At 38.3% G+C, this 19,951-nt stretch overlaps 1 protein-coding gene across 8 annotated transcripts in view; it reads right to left on the reverse strand.

The window, feature by feature from the left end:
• The window catches only part of LOC128686925 (hornerin), a 121,795-nt gene that overhangs the window by 53,446 nt on the left and 48,398 nt on the right, over positions 1-19,951 (reverse strand). For 5 of the 8 annotated variants that reach the window (XM_070082598.1, XM_053774207.2, XM_053774209.2 and 2 more), the window contains 3 exons: positions 13,392-13,486; positions 12,685-13,208; positions 935-996 (listed from right to left, as the gene is read on the reverse strand). In XM_070082598.1, coding sequence (XP_069938699.1) covers positions 935-996; positions 12,685-13,208; positions 13,392-13,486 — 681 coding nt within the window. The remainder of the gene's footprint in view (positions 1-934; positions 997-12,684; positions 13,209-13,391; positions 13,487-19,951) is intronic. The other 3 variants (XM_053774210.2, XM_053774206.2, XM_053774208.2) reach the window with 2 other exon arrangements.

Genomic DNA, 19,951 nt, shown 5'->3' on the forward strand with positions numbered 1-19,951 from the left:
TATGCAGCACCAGTATGGAACCCACATCTGATGAATGCATGTATAAAGTGAAAAGGATTGCAACAAAATTAGTCCCAGAACAAGTTTTGTAGTACACCTTCAAGGCTGGAGGAGCTAAACTTAACAACAGTTAAAGACAAAGAACCGAAAGTGATATAATTACAACATAGTACAAAATACCGAAGAGGAACTGATGGGTCTCAGTTACATGTGAGAACAGCTGGAAGTAAAAAAAAAAAAAAAAAAAGGGGGGGGGGGAGGCAAGTCACAGGTATGTTATAATATACCTACTTTAGCCTTAGAAAGTAGAATTACCTAGACTTAAAGTGACAGAGGTGGAATCCATACATAGTTTTAATAATAGTATGACAGGGCTTGTGCAGCCAGAAGAAACAAGCCAACCGAAAGGCAGGACCAGCAGTGGAGACTTGACCCCTGCAACCACAATTTTTGTACATGCGTGCAAAAAAATATCATTCATTCACTGCCTCTCCCCCCCCCTCTCTCTCTCTCTCACACACTCACTCACTCTCACACACTCTCTCTCTCACACACACACTCACACTCCAACTCTTTCTCCCTCTCTCACATTCCCACTCTTTCATACACTCCCACTCTCTTTCTCCCTCTCTCACACACTCCCCCTCTCACACACTCCCAATCTCTCTCACACATCCACTCTCTCTCTCACACACCCACTCTCTCTCTCACACTCCCACTCTCTCTCACACTCCCACTCTCTCTCCCACTCCCACCCTCACATTTCCACTCTCTCACTCCCACTCTCACACTCATTCACATTCCCACTCTCTCACTTCCACTTTCACACTCTCGTTCACACTCCCACTCTCTCTCACTCTCATGCACATACACACACTAACATTCATTCACACGCATTATACATTAACAAATAAATAAAAGTTGTGATAAGAACCTGCATTTGCCAATCCATTCCAGAGTTGAATGACCCACCAGGGTTTGGCTGCTGCTTCATGCCTGTAAAAAAATAAATATATATATATACAACATAGTAACATTACCTGCTAAGTAAGTCACTAAAACTACCCAAATATCATATATGAATCTAAGTCCACAAGTTAATTAAAAATATTCATTAGAATATTTTATAAATGCATGATCTTACTCTTAGCAAAACATAATTAGGTTTCCTTAAATGAAACTGATAAAACTTAAAACTAAGCCATCAGAATGAACAATATACAGAGGCATCATAAGGGGATGGGGGCGCCCCGGGTGACACCATTTAGGGGGTGACACCATAGAGCCTCTAAAGTAGGTAACACTAATGACCAAAACCATGCTGCAGCAACCTAAGACAAAAATCCTTCGTTTCTATATAGCCTATTATAGGATCGCATAGTACAAACAGGCCTATATAGGGAAAATCGTTGATTTTGATGATGTGATAGATGATTTTGCAGGACTGAAGGTAAGGAAATGTAATATCAGATTCTTTGAGATGTTACCTGTACTCAAGGTCAAATTGGAACTAGCGTTTTTCTTTATTTTTCAAGTTTTTTTTTTTTAATTGTTGAAGATGAATAAATGTAGGAACTGTTGCCTGTACTCCAAGTGGTATTTACGTTTCCTCAATATTACTACGATTATTTATTTTATCATTAATAAAGTTCGGTTTATGGCCTTCAAACGTTCTCATTGCCAAACATTAGTCACTGGTCATGCAGCAGTGATGTAACTGGGGTTTACTACCCCATCCCCCCGCCCTTGGATTTCATGGGGGTGACACCAAAGATGTCACCCCGGGCTACACCAAAGATTCCGCCCCAGGTGACACCAACCCTAGCGACGCCTCTGACAATATAAAAGGACGTATGGTATATAACAGCAAATGAGAAATAATCACAAGTATAGGGTCTCCCAACTTGCAAGCGAAGACACCCTAATTATTTAATGAATGCTGACACACAGATAAGAACTTGGTATACGATTATCTTTTGCACAAATGTTTTCTATGCAAAAGTCAGATTTCAAGCTAAAAACAACTCATCCAAAAGTTTGAACATCAAGAATGCAACTCGTTCATTATTTGGGGACCCCTCTGTGCAGTAGTCAGAGTGTAGATGTAGAAGCCAGTATTAGAAAATGAAGAATAAATAATTAGGAAGTACATAGTAGATGCTGAATGCTAAACTACGATTAAGATAACTTTTGTTATATTCGTATGAAAGAAGCATAAATATGCTATTTCCTTACAGCATATAATTACTAATGTTCAGCCTTTAGACTTGAACATGCTATGACATTATTAGCAATAATTTAAGTTCATCAAACTACAGCCTCTCCTCACTTAGCGACATACTCGTTTACTGACGCCTCTGACTTAGGACGGGCTCTATGACCAGTTTTATACCTAAATAATGTATATTAAAGCTGATTTCCTCTATTCTGTTTATATCAATATAGAGTACACTATTGTATAAACATTTAAAAATATACCAGAAATGTTATAAATGGTGCAAAGGTGACATTAAAACAATATCAAAGATGGCTGACACAAACCCACTACCATTACAGTATGCTCTTCACTTAGCGATGAATTTGTTTAACAATGTGGTCTTAGGAACGGAACTCCGTCGTTAAGTGAGGAGAGGCTGTACTTTGAGCTTGTTGCCACAGGAAAATCTTTTCAAAACATTTTTCCCTGAATTGTTTATCAAATTAAAGTGTTTTCAAGGCCTCTGTTTCTGTCATGAGCAATTATCATGCATAATCCTGGAACACACTAAGAGTAATCAAGACATACCTAATGTGCCCAGGATGTGGCCCATCCTCGTAATCAAAGTCAGCATTTTACTGTGGCTAAGACAGTTGGATGGGTGATTGTTTACATGTCTTAAACAGTGAATACCTGAGTATAATAGAGTGCACTCAATGGATCCCAGCCAAAATGTTTCATTTATTGCTGTTGTACTTTATAACTGATTAATTTTTATTAACAGACAACAATCAAACCTAACAATGTAAATAGAGAAATTTGCTGAAAAAAGTATTTGATAAATAAACTTAGAATTAAGGATGGGTTGCAGGGTAAGTGCCTAATACTCACAAGCTATAATTTTGCCTGCTCAAACTTACCATATATTTTACTGTGGATTAAACTGTCACCAATGAATTTAAATACACAAAATGGGATCAAGACTGGATGTTTGATGAAGCTGATGATTTAACAATGACCAGCACCATTTGGCAACCTGAGACTTATTAAACTCTCCCTAATATCACTGTACAGGATATCTGGGGAAAAGGCATTAGTTTCACTAGCACCTCTGTAAGACATTCATGGTGGATGAGTTTCCTTGTATAGGTCACCTGGCCTTGGCGAGAAATGACCCATCTTAAAACTGGGTGACCCAAAGGAGAATATCCCCCCAAACTTGACAAATGCAACTCTGCCCCATAATACTGTACCAGAGAACCCTTACTTGCTGAAAAAAAAAAAATTATATATATATATATATATATATATATATATATATATATATATATATATATATATATATATATATATATATATATATATATATACATATATATATATATATATATATATATATATATATATATATATATATATATATATATATATATATATATATATATATATATAAAAGAAAACTTAATGCCTTACCATAGCAACATGCACAGGAGAAAAAAATTATCTAAGAAAACTGTTCCCCAAGAACGTAGGTTACTGTGTGACCAGTCAATTTACAACAATTCTCATAGCTGTATATATACCTCTATTGTATAAATTGAAATGATAAATCAGACTGACAAATCTGGCATGAAAGTTGGATCTGTGAATCGTATCAGAAGCAACTGTTTTTCCATCTTTTTAATGAGAGGCATGAAACTGTAAACACTGTAGAAATCAATTTCAACGATACCAGCAGCCCCAACCCATCACAAGAGCAGAGTACCATCAAGACAGACTGGTAAGCATTTTTCTGAGCCTACTTTTGCAACAAAATCAAAACGGCCAGAAAAGATATAGTTTGCCCAATAACTCACTTGGAAAGTGCAAAGACACATGATATTCACAGAAGAGTCCAGTATCATGTATTTATATACCAAGTGTTTGAAGTATCACACCTTCAAACATATCTAATATGACAAAAAAATACAAATACAATAATTTTATTAGAAATATATACGCATTTTAGTATTATGCACGAAGTTGTTACCTGGGACCACTAAGCTTGAAGCAATGCAACATCACACAGAGGTAACATGTTATAATTTTTTTACTTACCTACTTGTATTTACATTGTTTTAATGCTCTATAAAACTAAGAAAATAAACCCAGTGGACATTACGTACAAGAAAAACTATACAGGAATACTGAACTTACTTGTCATACAACATACAGTAGATACTCACACTTTGTGCACTCACAGATAGTGTTTTCAATAAATCCTGATTAAAATACCAAAGTTCAAACTTCGAAGAAAGTGATCATGCGATCGTGACATAAAATTTTGGGAAATGAAGCCTAAATCTTCTGTTTGTACAAAATCCAGTACTTGCCTAGGGTAAAGCCATTAAGCTTAGGAGAAAGGCCTAACCTCACTCCTCGGTGTAAACAGCCACCCAAATTTCCCGATGCCATTCCATACCAAACATCACTGAAAACCTAAGAGGAATATTCGAGATGCAGGAGGTGCCACAAAGTGGGAAACTATGCCTATTTAAAAAAATAAAGACATGATAGATATGCTTGAAGCTGGTGCACATGCGTAGAGATGGTCATCCACACCGCAAGAACCACAGCCATCCACTCCAGTCCAGTAGGACAGAAATCCTCTACACATTTCTAGAACAACATGCACCAGCAACCAGAATTTAAAGAAAGAAAAAAGTTGTATATAATCTTTTCATCATACTGAATTTTTTCTTGTGTATGGAACCTCATCACATCTAATTACACCTAGTAACCCATATCAACCTTCTTCGTGCATTTCTAGATCGACAAGCAAAAAACTAAGGTGTAAAATATCAAAAGCTATTACTGTTGAATGAATCAAGAAATTAAATCTAAGAAACTTATCAGGAATAGAATCTGTATCATATGTGGAATCCAGTGTATATAATACAGTATACTATATACCTGTACATATATATACAGTAGTTCCTTAGTGCTGTAATGCACCATTACATGAAAATTACGAAACTGTTTTCAGAAACAGAAAATGGTTGGCAGCTATTTTCCTATATCTAGAATGGTGTTTTAACATACTGTAAAGTATTCAGGATATATACAGTAGCAAAGCACAGGTTGTCTCAGTCAGCCATGAGGTAAAGACTGAGTTGTTAATCATTAGTATGGTTTAACTAAATTTTATATTATATGGTATATAATACCAACAATGTGATACTTGTCTGATACTGCAACAATATGTTATCTTGGTAACACTGGTTTAGCGGGATTTCCTATCACTGGTAGACTCGGCTTACCTGTGACCTTACCTCCAAGTTGCTATGCCTCACGTTCCAATATATCATAGGTTCTATCATAAAGTTCCTGGATGAAATAAAAAAAGGCTTACCTAATCACCTAGTTGAAGACAATCTCTTTTCTAAATACTCTCTTTGAGAGGCTATACACTGATCACAGTACCTCTGCCACTTTAAAACATTTTTGAAACTTTCTTTTCTAACAGTGTTTAACAGGGCCTGCAATTCTGCTTGAATCTCCTTCACAATGCTAAAATACCACTGCCTTGTATCACTGAAATTTTTGTTAAAAGAAAAACACCAAAAGAAACAACAATCATCATCTGGAGAGTAGGGAGGGTGGGGGACGACAATCATGTTTTTGGCTAGAAAACAGGTCTTTCTGGTCTAGAGTCGGCAAAAGAGTAACAAACTTTGCAGCTGCTAACACGATGCGTAAGAAATTCCACAGCCCTTGCAATGTCCTGAATACTCTGACAACAATCTTTGTAAATAGCCTTCCTCCTTTTTTCAGTGTTGGCATCTCTGACATTGATAGACAACCAGAGCATTCATTATCTTCAACTGACATTTGTCCATTCAGAACACTGTCTGACCCATTGCTTCTTCACCAAATACAGTACTTGGTCAAACACTGAGTGTTTTACTAGCAATTTTATCAAGCTTGAAACAGAATTTCACACACATGCTGTTCTTTTAAAGATCCCATATGGCTGCATAAAAAATTGCAACACACTAATACAGAAAATGCCCATGTCAACTAAACAGAATGACCTACCACACTAAAATTTGCCATGCTACTTCACTTATGTACTGCCAGCACAATCTGCATAACTTCCACATTTCACCAGGGAAGCATGCAAAATAGAGTCCATGAACTTTTTGAGAGCACCTCACATAAACCACTGACCATAAGCTTCTTAATTAGATTAAAAGACTGCTTATTCCTCCATCAAGGCTGATGTCTCCTGGGGTGTAGATCTCTGTATTTGAGTGATAAGAGACTGTAGCACAGGTGAAGTTTCGTCAAAGATTCCTAGTGTTACACGTTTCTTGCTCACAAACTGTACTGTATGCTTACATATGCAGTACATACCATCTCTGCCTTTGATTCTTGCTGTCTGGTGTATGCAGTAGTAGCTGTCGAGAGCTACTGCTACAAGTGTCTTTAGTAAGTAGTAAATGGGAGGGGAAAATTTACAAGCATTATCTGGATCAGGGAGGAATCAGACATACCACATACTTGGGTAATCTTGCCATGCCAATCGTCATAATTTACAAACAACAATAATTGACAGTACGAAGTTCATTACGACACATACGAGAGACGAGGTAATGCAGTGTATCTGCTGACAGACGCAAGTACAATCGCCCTCGTTAAATCACCCCCCCTCCCAACACTGGCCCTCACTCATATGATTTTGTCTTGTGTCCTTGGTAGTACTGTAACTCTTACCACATTTTGGGTTTTCTCCAACTTTATTTGTTACCAAATGAGTATGGGAGACATTTAGATTTTTCACGACTGAAGAAGTGTGTCACTGAAGCGTGTTACTAGTAGTAGTAATTAAGTCACTGCTACACTATAACACATTATAATCAATCCTTACCAATCACATACCATAACACATCTGAACTGCTTATACATGTATTACCTGGTATTAATCTGTGCATGAAAGTTTAACCAACAAGCACACTGATCCAACTATCCTATCTACTTCTCATTCACTTTTGCTGTATGGTCTTTGGGAGCTTTATGCTTTAAGCTCTGTACGACTATCCATGATGGTAGACAAAACTTCACAAACATTTGCTGGTGACTGCACACACTGTTATCTACACAGCCGTGAGCGAGGCAGTCTGCAGTGTTACCAATTCAAGTAGTCAGTAAATACATGGCTTCCCATGTTACAACACTACACGGCAACTGAAGGCATATGCAGATGAATCCCATTAATAACCCAAACTCAGTAACGATGATTTGATATCCATAGTGAAGACTTCAAAAATGAATAAGCCATTAAAATATTCTTTTAGCCGAACCCATAAACCCTCATAATTATGTACAATGCTGTAGAAATGGATCTGTACTCAAGATTTAAATAAAGCATCTTGGGCACAAAAGAGGGAATTTGAAGAATATCCTCAATATCTTGGGTGCTAGGGAATGCATCACCCACTTATGGGACTCTCATTTTACTATAGAAAACTGGTTAAATATATAAAGAAAAAATTTGGACCAGCAAAATTAAGAGGGGTACTAGCCAATACATCAAATAGTTTCAAGGAATAGCCATAGTAAATCTGGTTAGGATGTACCAATTCATTTTGCTTCACTACTTAAGAATGAGACCTCCAATAATGTCGTAAAAATTCCCGCCAGATGGATACCCTGCTTTTTAAAAATCACAGTATCAAAGCAGGGTGACCTAAGACTTAGAAGCACACTCACTATCATTCATACAAGTGTACTGATATCAGAATTTAAATGACTCTCCAAACCACAACATCCCAACCCATCTTTTTTTTTCTCAGTTATATATATGGTGCAAATTTAAAATCAATCTTAAAAGGCTTCCACTAGATATCTCTCAATGTAGCAGAAGCATCCAGGAAGCTACATATTCAGCAACCGACACGTATTACTCCTCTTATCTTTCATCATGTTTTCTTCATGTAGGTTCCGTTGTATTATTGAGTGGTATTTATTACACTTTTATATTACAGAATTTTATATACCAGAGAAATAATCATAGACACAAGCCTTACTCTTTACAAAGAATGACCTGACAGGACACAGTTGCCTTCCTTTCCTTAGAGAGGGTACGATTTGTATAAGAAACTTTTATGCTTTGAAGTAAAAACAAAAGTTTATGCTTTTTCATTTATAACATGCAGTGTGAAGCAAAGGCTAATTACCAATACGAGGATCTTCCAGTTATCAAAGGCTGTGAAACTCATGACACCACTGAATAAAGGCAGCTCATTCACTACTGACAGACATTTTCACAGGATAAAACAAAACAAAACAAACAAACAAAAAAAAGGGATACAGTAATGCATGAATGAGGTTTACAACAAAGGACATGCTGTTGCTATACAAACAAAACATGAAAGTGACCTTGTAGGATATCAAATAACTTTCAGAAAAAGAAAATGGTGTACTGAAGAAAATGTATTCAGAGAATACTGTTTAAAACATGTAAATGTGTGTATTTCTCCCCTCTTCCCAATTATTACATTCCAAAAATCTCTTGGGATAATTACAGAGGCATTTTTTTTCAAGTTTTTGTATTTCCTAAAAATATTTGTTTACTAAGTGTTTGGTTTTAATTTGTCATTTAAAAAATTTAAAGCAAAGCTAAAAGAAAAATCAATATTCTTAGATCAAACTTTGGTGAGACTTCAGGAACCAAGTAGAGGCAGGCCTCACTTATATAGCAGCTTAGGTTCCAGGCTACTGCTGAAATCGCTGTAAAGGGAAACAGCCTTTTCTTCACTTTCAAATGCATATAAAAGCCTAATAACACGTTTACAATATCAGATATTAACCCCTTCAGCGTCCAAGGCCAAAATCTGAAGTGGTGCCCCAGTATCCAAGAATTTTCCAAAAAAAAAAAGAAATTGTTATTTTTTCTTATGAAATGGTAGAGAATCTTTTTGTGAAAGTAATAAAACAAAAAGTACGAAATTTGATGGAAAACTGATGAAATTATGCTCACGTGAATTTTGATGTGTCAGCGATATTTACGAACTGGCGATTTTGCCGACTTTGACTCCCATTTCAGGCCAATTACATTATTCCAGTCGACCAAATTCTTAGCTAATTCACTAGTATTACTTCTATTCTATCAACTGAGCACAAGAAATCGCCAAGTCAACTGTTTCAACTACAAAATAAAGTGATCGGAAATTGGCAAATTGGCCAATTTAACACAAAGTTCAAAATATTCCAATTTCAAAATAGGATCCAGAATAAACAATGTAGGCATTCCTGGCACTAAACTAACATTTCCTCTGCTCATTAGTTACGTTTTGAGGCTTTACAAATAAATTCCATTTTGATTTTTTATTCACATACTGAACTTTTATTCAAACCAAAAAATAGAAGATTTACTGTTATGCAATATTGTAATAATTGTATAAATATCATCATCACATTTGTGAATGCATATTAGACCCACCAGCTGGCGTGTATTAGACGTGTAAGGTCGCTTGTTTACTCCTGAACATCGGCAAAAATTTAACATTTCTGCTACTTGGAGCTGAGTTTCAAGCCATTCCCAGTGCTAAAACCAATCAAAATCATCTCTATTTCTGTAATATGTCTTCCATTCTATCAAATGAGACCAAGAAATTGCAAATACAACTATAAAAAATATACGAAAAATCACTGCAAATTCGCTGTTTTAATCGAATATCATGGTCTCAGTTTTTTTTCTCATTATACACAGTGTGCTGCAGGATTTGTTTTATGTGGTGCACACATACCACATAGATATATTCTCTCATATCTAGGTCCAAATGTACCACTCACAGTTTATCAGAGTGAGCTGAGCTCATGGCGTAGATCTACGGTTTGGACCCTGAACGTAAGGCCGTAGATCTACGGGACGGACCCTGAAAGGGTTAAGTGAGCAATAGATCTAGGTCTAAAAGATGCATATACAGTACACACATTATTTACCTCAAAATATTTTCACCCTTAGCTTATAGCGAGGGGTGAATGTATTTACTGTAGGAAGTCTGAATAAATGAAGGGCATAATTAATAATTTTGGCTTCATTAACTACAGAATAAGATCTCAATAACTGACTCAAAGTAATTACTGAAGGACTGCAACACAGTACCTTGTTTTGCAAAGGAGTGTGTTTTATGCTTCAAGCCAAATTGGAAAAATTTAAGACATTAAACAAAATAAAAAAACAAAATAGTACGAAAAAAAATTTTGCATGCTGTACATTAACATTACAAGATATTATCCAACTGGGCACCAATGAGACACTAAGGCAAAGATATATCCAAAATAAATTTAAACCTCTTTAAAGAGTTTTCAGAAGGTTGTACAGTATAAAAGGATTAAAAATTATAGAAAATTAGACTTAACCAAAAATTTTCTAGGACACCAACATTAAAAGTCTATGCAAAACACGTAGGCTTCAGAGACAGGTGTACTGTTGTTAGTCTGAGTTATTTTCTACTTGCTTGCTACTGCTGCATTCATTACATAAAGAATGAGTTCCTCCAAAATTAGTTCTAAAAACTGCCACCAGAGCACTTCATTCCTCTTTATTCATCTGTCAAATTAAATGTGAAGTTTAAATTGCTCTGAAAAGGTTTTCTCCAGATATTTTATGCAAACAAAGGCAGCACTTGAAAAAAAAAAGGGGGGGGGGGGGGGGGCAGGTGGTGTTCGAGTAGAGGTCGTGCAGATGACCAGGACAGTCGTACAACACTTAGACAGAAGGAATTTATAAACAAAAACCAGCATGGATTCAGATGACAAATGTTTTCTAATAAACCTGTTGGAATTCTATGACAAAGTAATGACAGAGAGAAAATGAAATTATCTGAAGGCTTATTTTTTTTTTAACAGTGGTCATCTACTGAGGTTGGCGAAAAAAAAAAAATTCACTGTCCTGCCGAAGTGTGATGACATCACATTTCAGATATCCCTCTGAACTACAACATCCTCACCCCTCCTTCAGAGTGCATGCATTCGGGGTTCCCTGAATCATTTCATTTGTTACCTTACATTACAACAGTACATCAAGCCAAAAACCACTTACACTTTTTTAACATGCTCCCACAAGCCTGTTGGATGTCCAAGACCCTAGCACTCGAAACCTCCTTCGACTTCTACCTACTTTTCCTGAATGACCCCCATCCTTCCCTCCACCCCAGATTGATAACTCCACACCTTCTAATCTCCAAGTTCTCAACTCTCTGCATAATATTCACATGACATATTTGCCTTTAAACATGACAGTTCCCCTGCCTCCAGCCCATTCTCGCTATAACAATTAAAACTTACACCCATATAACAGTGTTAGCATTATTATACTCTGGTACATTCTCACTTTTGCCTCCATGGATACAGTTGTCCCCACAGATGCCTCAATGCACCCACCTTTCTTCCACTCATCCACTCTATGGTTTACCTCGTCTTTCATAGACTTATTTGTCAAAAATTTTACTCCCAAATGTGTTCAGACATTTGGGAGCGGACTTTTCAGCAATTGGTCTATGGAAGATGAAGATATGGTAAGTGATATAAAAAAAATAAATAAATAAATAAAGCTTAACATTAATAAAGTGCCACATCTTACTTTTGATTTGAGATCACCTACATCTTGTGGTGTCACAGGAAAAGTTGTAATCGATTTGGGGTAGCTTTGCTATACATTATGGTTCCAGATGTTTCAGAACTGAACACCCATGGGAAATAAATATTTATCCTCATTAATAAAGTACTGCACCAACATAAGAATAATTTTATTAAGGCACACAAGTAAGGAATATTTGAGGTGCCATATCCAAAGCAGCATTTCCAAATTGTACAGCTATGAAATGACAGACCAAGAAGTTGCTTGTTCCCTTCCCATCCTCAGATTTGACCCAATCCTCTTATTCAAAATTATTACTTTTTTATTACTTATTCACTTTCTGCTGTAGAATGTATCAAAATGGGACTAAAATAGCATTCTTATTTTTTCCCTGTCTCCATGTGGATTTTCCTATGCTATATGTTCACATATTTAGGTAAATACCAATGTTCATATTTCATGTGTTTTTAGCAACCCAGGGTCTCATCCGTAAAGGCTCCTCCAATCTACCATAACACCAGATGGATAATGTGCCACTGGCACATCACACAAAATGCAATATTAAATATATATTTCAACTGATTTAACCCACTCAAGTGCATTCAGTCCCAGTTATTCTTATATCATCACATACCAGGCTATAAGGCAATGATATACATCACAAATAAATAGCACTGGCAAGATAATGATAATCAATCATCATCACTATCACTCAGAATGTTACACAACACAATCTTAAAGAGTCCCCAAACTCTTCTAATTTGAAGGAAATTCAAGCCATCTTACTATAAATAAACTTATGCAATACTTCTAGAAGTTGTACAAAACCATCCTGTGAGATACAGACCATAAATCACATTACCTGTACTACTTCCACCATGTGCATAGTCAACAACTGCAGGCTGATCAACTGGTGGTTTATGATCAAACAGTTCACGTCTGTGTGGGTCTTCTGGCCCTCGGCCATAGTGGTCTCTCCTGTCTCTCTCGTGACGATCACGATCGTGCTCACGAGTGTCCATGGCATAGTCACTCTCTCTCCTGTCATATGGTCTGGAGCCATAATTATCTTGATAATAGGGATCTCTATCAAATGTTTCCCTTCCATAGCCACTATCAAAGCGATCCCTCGATCCCCTTCCATACGCATCATCATAATAACTATCATTCCATCTATACGAACTGCCCCTCTCTCTCTCTTCATAATAATCCCAACGTTGTCGGATATAGGCATCATCATCAAATCGATCGTCACCTAAACGATCATCCATGCGTCGTCCCGAGTAGCGTGGATCATCTCTGCGATCATCCCAGTAATCACCTCTGCGGTTATCTGGGAATCTTGAATCGGTGCCAAATCTTTCATGTCTGCGCTTTTCTTCGTATCTGATCAGAAAGAAAAAAAATTAAATAGCAACATGCGAAATGCATGTAATGAATTTGCGTCACAGGTTTATAGCCTTTATAACTTCCTCTATCAATTCTTCTTTTTCTAATGTGGAAGAAAGTCACAAAAAATGTAATAAAAACATAACGATAACGACAAATTGAGAACAAAAATTCACTCACCTTAACATTTCTTCCGAAAAACATTCAGAGAAGCCATATGTTGAAGATGAGTCTCTCCTGTTTCCATCCCAGTTGTCCCTATCCTGTGAGTGTAGCTGTGAGGATCACACAATTATGCATTAATTTATAAAATCCATGATCACTCACTCACTCTACTGCGCGCACATACGCACACACATGTACGCACGTGCCCACTCACTAGCTCGCTCGCTCACTCACACACATACACACACACACTCTCACACACTCACCCTCACGCACTCACTCTCACACCCTCACGCACTCACTCTCACACACTCGCCCTCACACACTCACCCTCACTCACTCACCCTCACGCACTCACTCTCACTCACGCACTCACTCTCATGCACTCACACACTCACACTCTCACACACTCACACTCTCACACACTCACACACTCACACTCTCACACACTCACACTCTCACACACTCACACTCACACACTCACACTCTCACACACTCACACTCTCACACACACTCACTCTCACACACTCACTCTCACACACTCACTCTCACACACTCTCACACACTCACTCTCACACACTCACTCTCACACACTCACTCTCACACACTCACTCTCACACACTCACTCTCACACACTCACTCTCACACACTCTCACACACTCACTCTCACACACTCACTCTCACACACTCACTCTCACACACTCACTCTCACACACTCACTCTCTCACTCTCACTCTCACTCACTCTCACACACTCACTCTCACACACTCACTCTCACACACTCACTCTCACACACTCACTCTCACACACTCACTCTCACACACTCACTCTCACACACTCTCACATGCTCTCACACTCACACACTCTCTCTCTCACACACACTCTCTCTCACACACACTCACTCTCACACACACACTCTCTCACACACACTCACACACACACTCACACACACACACACACACACACACGGTCAGTAGCTGAGACTTGACCCCTGCAACCACATATAGGCGAGGATGTGCACATATGAACACAGACACACTGTGAATACTTTCGTTCATATAAAATATTAAATTACTGAGGCATCAAGTTATTTATCCTTACAAGTCACTTAAGAGATATAACTTGACAATGAACAGCTCTTGATCCAAGGAACTGGAGCTCCCTCTCATCTTCCTTGAATCTAACCTCATTGCCTCCCATTCACCAGGCACTAGATGACCAACATGGATTTGGTGCTTCCCCATAATAATAATAATAATAATAATAATAATAATAATAATGTTTTGTGTATTTGTGAACAGGTCTAGTGTCAGAAATTGTATACACAAGTAAGAAACTTAGATAAATACAAAAGATGAGCTGGGACTCTGATGCCATTATAAAAATGGCAGAAGCACATGTTGGCAAGTGTTGTACCGTAGACAGATAAGTGCCACACAAGGCACCTGGGGGTACTCGCACCTCATGATAACAACGTGTAACACAGTGGCAAAAAACTAAACATGGACACTTGGGTAAAATCATTTTGGTAACAATGAAGTGTTGCACTTTCTTACTGATGACATGAAGGCTATCAAGTGGCATGACATGATGGCAATCAGGTACCATGATAACGAGATTAATAAGAATTCTCACAGCCACAAAGGAACCCAATAACAGTACAAGAGACAGGTTAAACTGAACGACAAAAACTATCATTAAAAAACTAATTATGTATTTCACTGCATCGTAAGCATCCACTTGGTGGTATACAGCTGATAATAAACGGTTGTATGGCTGATAATCAATGGCTGTACGGCTGATAATCAATGGCTGTACGGCTAATAATCAATGGTTGTATGGCTGATAATCAATGGTTGTACGGCTGATAATCAACGGCTGTATGGCTGACAATCAATGGCTGTACGGCTGATAATCAACGGTTGTATGGCCGATAATCAATGGTTGTATGGCTGATAATCAACGGTTGTATGGCTGATAATCAACGGTTGTATGGCTGATAATCAACGGTTGTATGGCTGATAATCAACGGTTAATGGCTAATAATCAACGGTTAATGGCTAATAATCAACGGTTAATGGCTAATAATCAAAGGTTGTATGGCTGATAATCAACGGTTAATGGCTAATAATCAAAGGTTGTATGGCTGATAATCAACGGTTAATGGCTAATAATCAATGGTTGTATGGCTGATAATCAACGGTTAATAGCTAATAATCAAAGGTTGTATGGCTGATAATCAAGTGACACTTGATTATTCCAACCATGTAAAATTAGTAAGTTTTGCAATAAAATTAAATTTTTACAGTTTTGCCTATTAATATATTGTTATTTTATATCTTCCATACCTATGGCAATTAGACATCTTTATGTTTTTATTGTTGTACATCAACAGATTGCATAGAATGAATTCTGCTCTTAGAAAACTGCCTTCAATAAGTGCTAATTGGTGCAATTTCAATCCAATAAAAATGAAACCTCTCAAAATGTTTTTTTTTTTCATAACATTATGCAGAATCTGATGGGGAATAAATAGCAATGCTCTTACTACTTCCTTCTGTTCACCTTTTCTACCTCATTCTGTCAATAGCCATCCCTGCTGCAGGATCCATATCATGCATATGATTAAGTGTAGAATAGCCATCCCTGCTGCAGGATCCATATCATGCATATGACTAAGTGTAGAATACCAAATGGCAACCATAAATGATCTCTTACTAATCATGCAAACCGAGGTCATTATAACTCTCCCCCCCTAGGTGTATCCTCTTCATCATAGCACTTCATACGAGTGAAATTTTGTAATGCAGGTCTTCAGAGCGCAAGGGCTGACTTTATGTACATCTTGAGGCACCCCTAAGTTAACTTGTGAAAAGACGGACAAGCCAGTCAGTGGAAAGTCTTCAGTGAAATGATAAACCTTCACTGGGTGGATCATCTGTTCGAGACAAGGGGAAAAATAGTCTGTTGACTTAAAACAGCCCTCCAATCTTCCTCAAGGTACGGCACATCATTTATTTACCTCATATATATACACTGGTGCCACTCTTAACCATATACATAGATACAACTCAAGCATATACACTGGTACCACTCAAGCATATACACTGGTACCCTACTCTTTACCATGTAAACTGGTACCACTCACACAACCATGTACACCAGTACAACTCTCACAGCCATGTATGCTGGTACCACACACTAGAATGTATGCTGGTACCACTCACACAACAATGTATGCTGGTACCACTCACACTGCAATGTATGCTGGCACCACTCACACTACCATGTACACTGGTACCACTGTCACTAGCATGTACACTGGTACCACTGTCATTAGCATGTACACCAGTACCACTGTCACTAGCATGTACACCAGTACCACTGTCACTAGCATGTACACTGGTACCACTGTCAGTAGCATGTACACTGGTACCACTCACACTACCATGTACACTGGTACCACTCTCACTACCATGAACACTGGTACCACTATCACTACCATGAACACTGGTACCACTATCACTACCATGAACACTGGTACCACTATCACTACCATGAACACTGGTACCACTATCACTACCATGAACACTGGTACCACTCTCACTACCATGTACACTGGTAACACTCTCACTACCATGTACACTGGTACCACTCTCACTACCATGTACACTGGTACCACTCTCACTAGCATGTACACTGGCACCACTCTCACTAGCATGTACACTGGTAACACTCTCACTACCATGTACACTGGTACCACTCACACTACCATGTAAACTGGTACCACTCATGCAACCATGTACACCAGTACAACTCTCACAACCATGTATGCTGGTACCACTAACACAACAATGTATGCTGCTACCACTCACATTGCAATGTATGGTGACACCACTCATACTACCATGTACACTGGTACCACACACTAGCATGTACACTGGTACCACTCACACTACCATGTACACTGGTATCACTAGCATGTACACTGGTACCACTCTCACTACCATGTACACTGGTACCACTCTCACTACCACGTACACTGGTACCACTCTCACTACCACGTACACTGGTACCGCTCTCACTACCACGTACACTGGTACCACTCTCACTACCACGTACACTGGTACCACTCTCACTACCACATACACTGGTACCACTCTCACTACCACATACACGGGTATCACTCACTACCACGTACACGGGTGCCACTCTCACTAGCATGTACACAGGTACCACTCACTAGCATGTACACCAGTACTACTCTCACTAGCATGTACACTGGTACCCCACACACTAGCATGTACACTGGTACCACTCACACTAGCATGTACACTGGTACCACTCACACTAGCATGTACACTGGTACCACTCACACTAGCATGTACACTGGTACCACTCACACTAGCATGTACACTGGTACCACTCACACTAACATGTACACTGGTACCACTCTCACTACCACATACACTGGTACCACTCTCACTACCTTGTACACTGGTACCTCTCACTACCATGTACACTGGTACCACTCTCACTACCACGTACACTGGTACCACTCGCACTACCATGTACACTGGTACCACTCACACTACCATGTACACTGGTACCATTCTCACTAGCATGTACACTGGTAACACACTCACTAGCATGTACACTGGTACCACACTCACTAGCATGTACACCGGTACCACTATGTACACCGGTGCCACTTACACTAGCATGTACACTGGTACCACTCACACTACCATGTACACCATTACCACTCTCACTACCATGTACACAGGTACCATTCTCACTAGCATGCACACAGGTACCACTCACTAGCATGTACACCAGTACTACTCTCACTAGCATGTACACTGGTACCACTCTCACTAGCATGTACACGGGTACCACTCTCACTAGCATGTACACCAGTACCACTCACACTACCATGTACACCAGTACCACTCACACTACCATGTACACAGGTACCATTCTCACTAGCATGTACACAGGTACCACTCACACTAGCATGTACACTGGTACCACTCACACTACCATGTACACTGGTACCACTCACACTACCATGTACACTGGTACTACTCTCACTAGCATGTACACTGGTACCACTCACTACCATATACACTGGTACCACTCACACTAGCATGTACATTGGTACCATTCACACTAGCATGTACAGTAGCACTACTTACAATCATGTACACTGGTACCACTCACACATATACATACATAGGTACCACCCACACACCACCATATACACTGGTACATTATCATCCCCCACGAATACCTACTCAACTTATCTTGGCCTGCCGCTGCAGAATATAAAGTGATAAACACTGATGTAGCATGTTTTCAAGTCTCATGTGATTTTGTACAGTATCAAGGCCTATTAGGATTTCACATCTTAAACTGAGTAAAACTTCAATGAATACAAGTTACAAAGTTGAAAACTGAAAATGCCCTTGTTGGCTGATAAGTGACAACTATGAAACATGATCGCAACATACAAGGTCACAGCAGAAAATAGTATGAAAAACATTATCTACACAGTTTCTTAGCACAACTGATGAGAGTTGGCCACAGTTGTAAATGATAAAGATAAAAAGAAAATGCCAAAAGGATGCTACATTTTTGTGTTAGAACACTGCAAGGGTAGAGCAAAATAATGTAAGTGCTACAAGCAGAAAAAGAAAAACAAAATACACAATGGATTAAATACAAGCATGGAACAGTATGAGAAGTATTCTGTTCCTCTATGATTAAGCACAGTACTTATAATTACATGGATACCCCCTTGCACACAACCACACACTGTAGATATGATGTTAGCCTTTGCTGGGGCAGGCAGAAACAGCATGGACCTCAACCACGAATACGACTCAAGTGATGTGTAAAATAAGTACTGTGTAATTTTTTTTTATTAAAACTGTTCATACTGTATGTAAGAAGTCATTGAAATATCTTTACAGAATCAACATTTGTACATTACTGTTCAGTTACAAAATATTTTTCATTATGTTTATAATACCTAATGAACTGTGTGAAGCTGCCATAATGTGGACAAAAACTCTTCATACCTAAGGGTATTCGCAGAATGGTTGTAAGAAAACACGGTAAATAAAGAAGATATGTGAATGCTAATGTATCAAACACCAAGTTTACTAATGCAAGTACCCCCTCATATACAACCATTTTCATTAACACACCTTGTACACATCCATATACTACACTTGTATCACTTGCACAGCCATATAATACTCACATTTTGTGCAATGGCATTAAATTTTTTAATATCACTATAGAAAACATTTCCAAAGGTTAAAAAAAAAAAAATGCAGAAATTGTTAAGTGTTGTTTGTATGGTAAAGTCTGCTGAGTAAACTAACATTTCACATGAAATCAAGTACAACTGCACAGCCTAGCTTGGCTTCTTTTGTAGACACTCACCCACATGGTAAGTTGCCTTGAAGACATGTCCCATATCATAAGTATGAAAGGTGTCAGCTGAACACAGGCCACAGGAAATTTCCCAAACAAAATTGAGGCCCATTAAGACCACATAAAAATAC

Source organism: Cherax quadricarinatus, chromosome 7, assembly GCF_038502225.1.
Source record: "Cherax quadricarinatus isolate ZL_2023a chromosome 7, ASM3850222v1, whole genome shotgun sequence".
NCBI lineage: Eukaryota > Metazoa > Arthropoda > Malacostraca > Decapoda > Parastacidae > Cherax > Cherax quadricarinatus.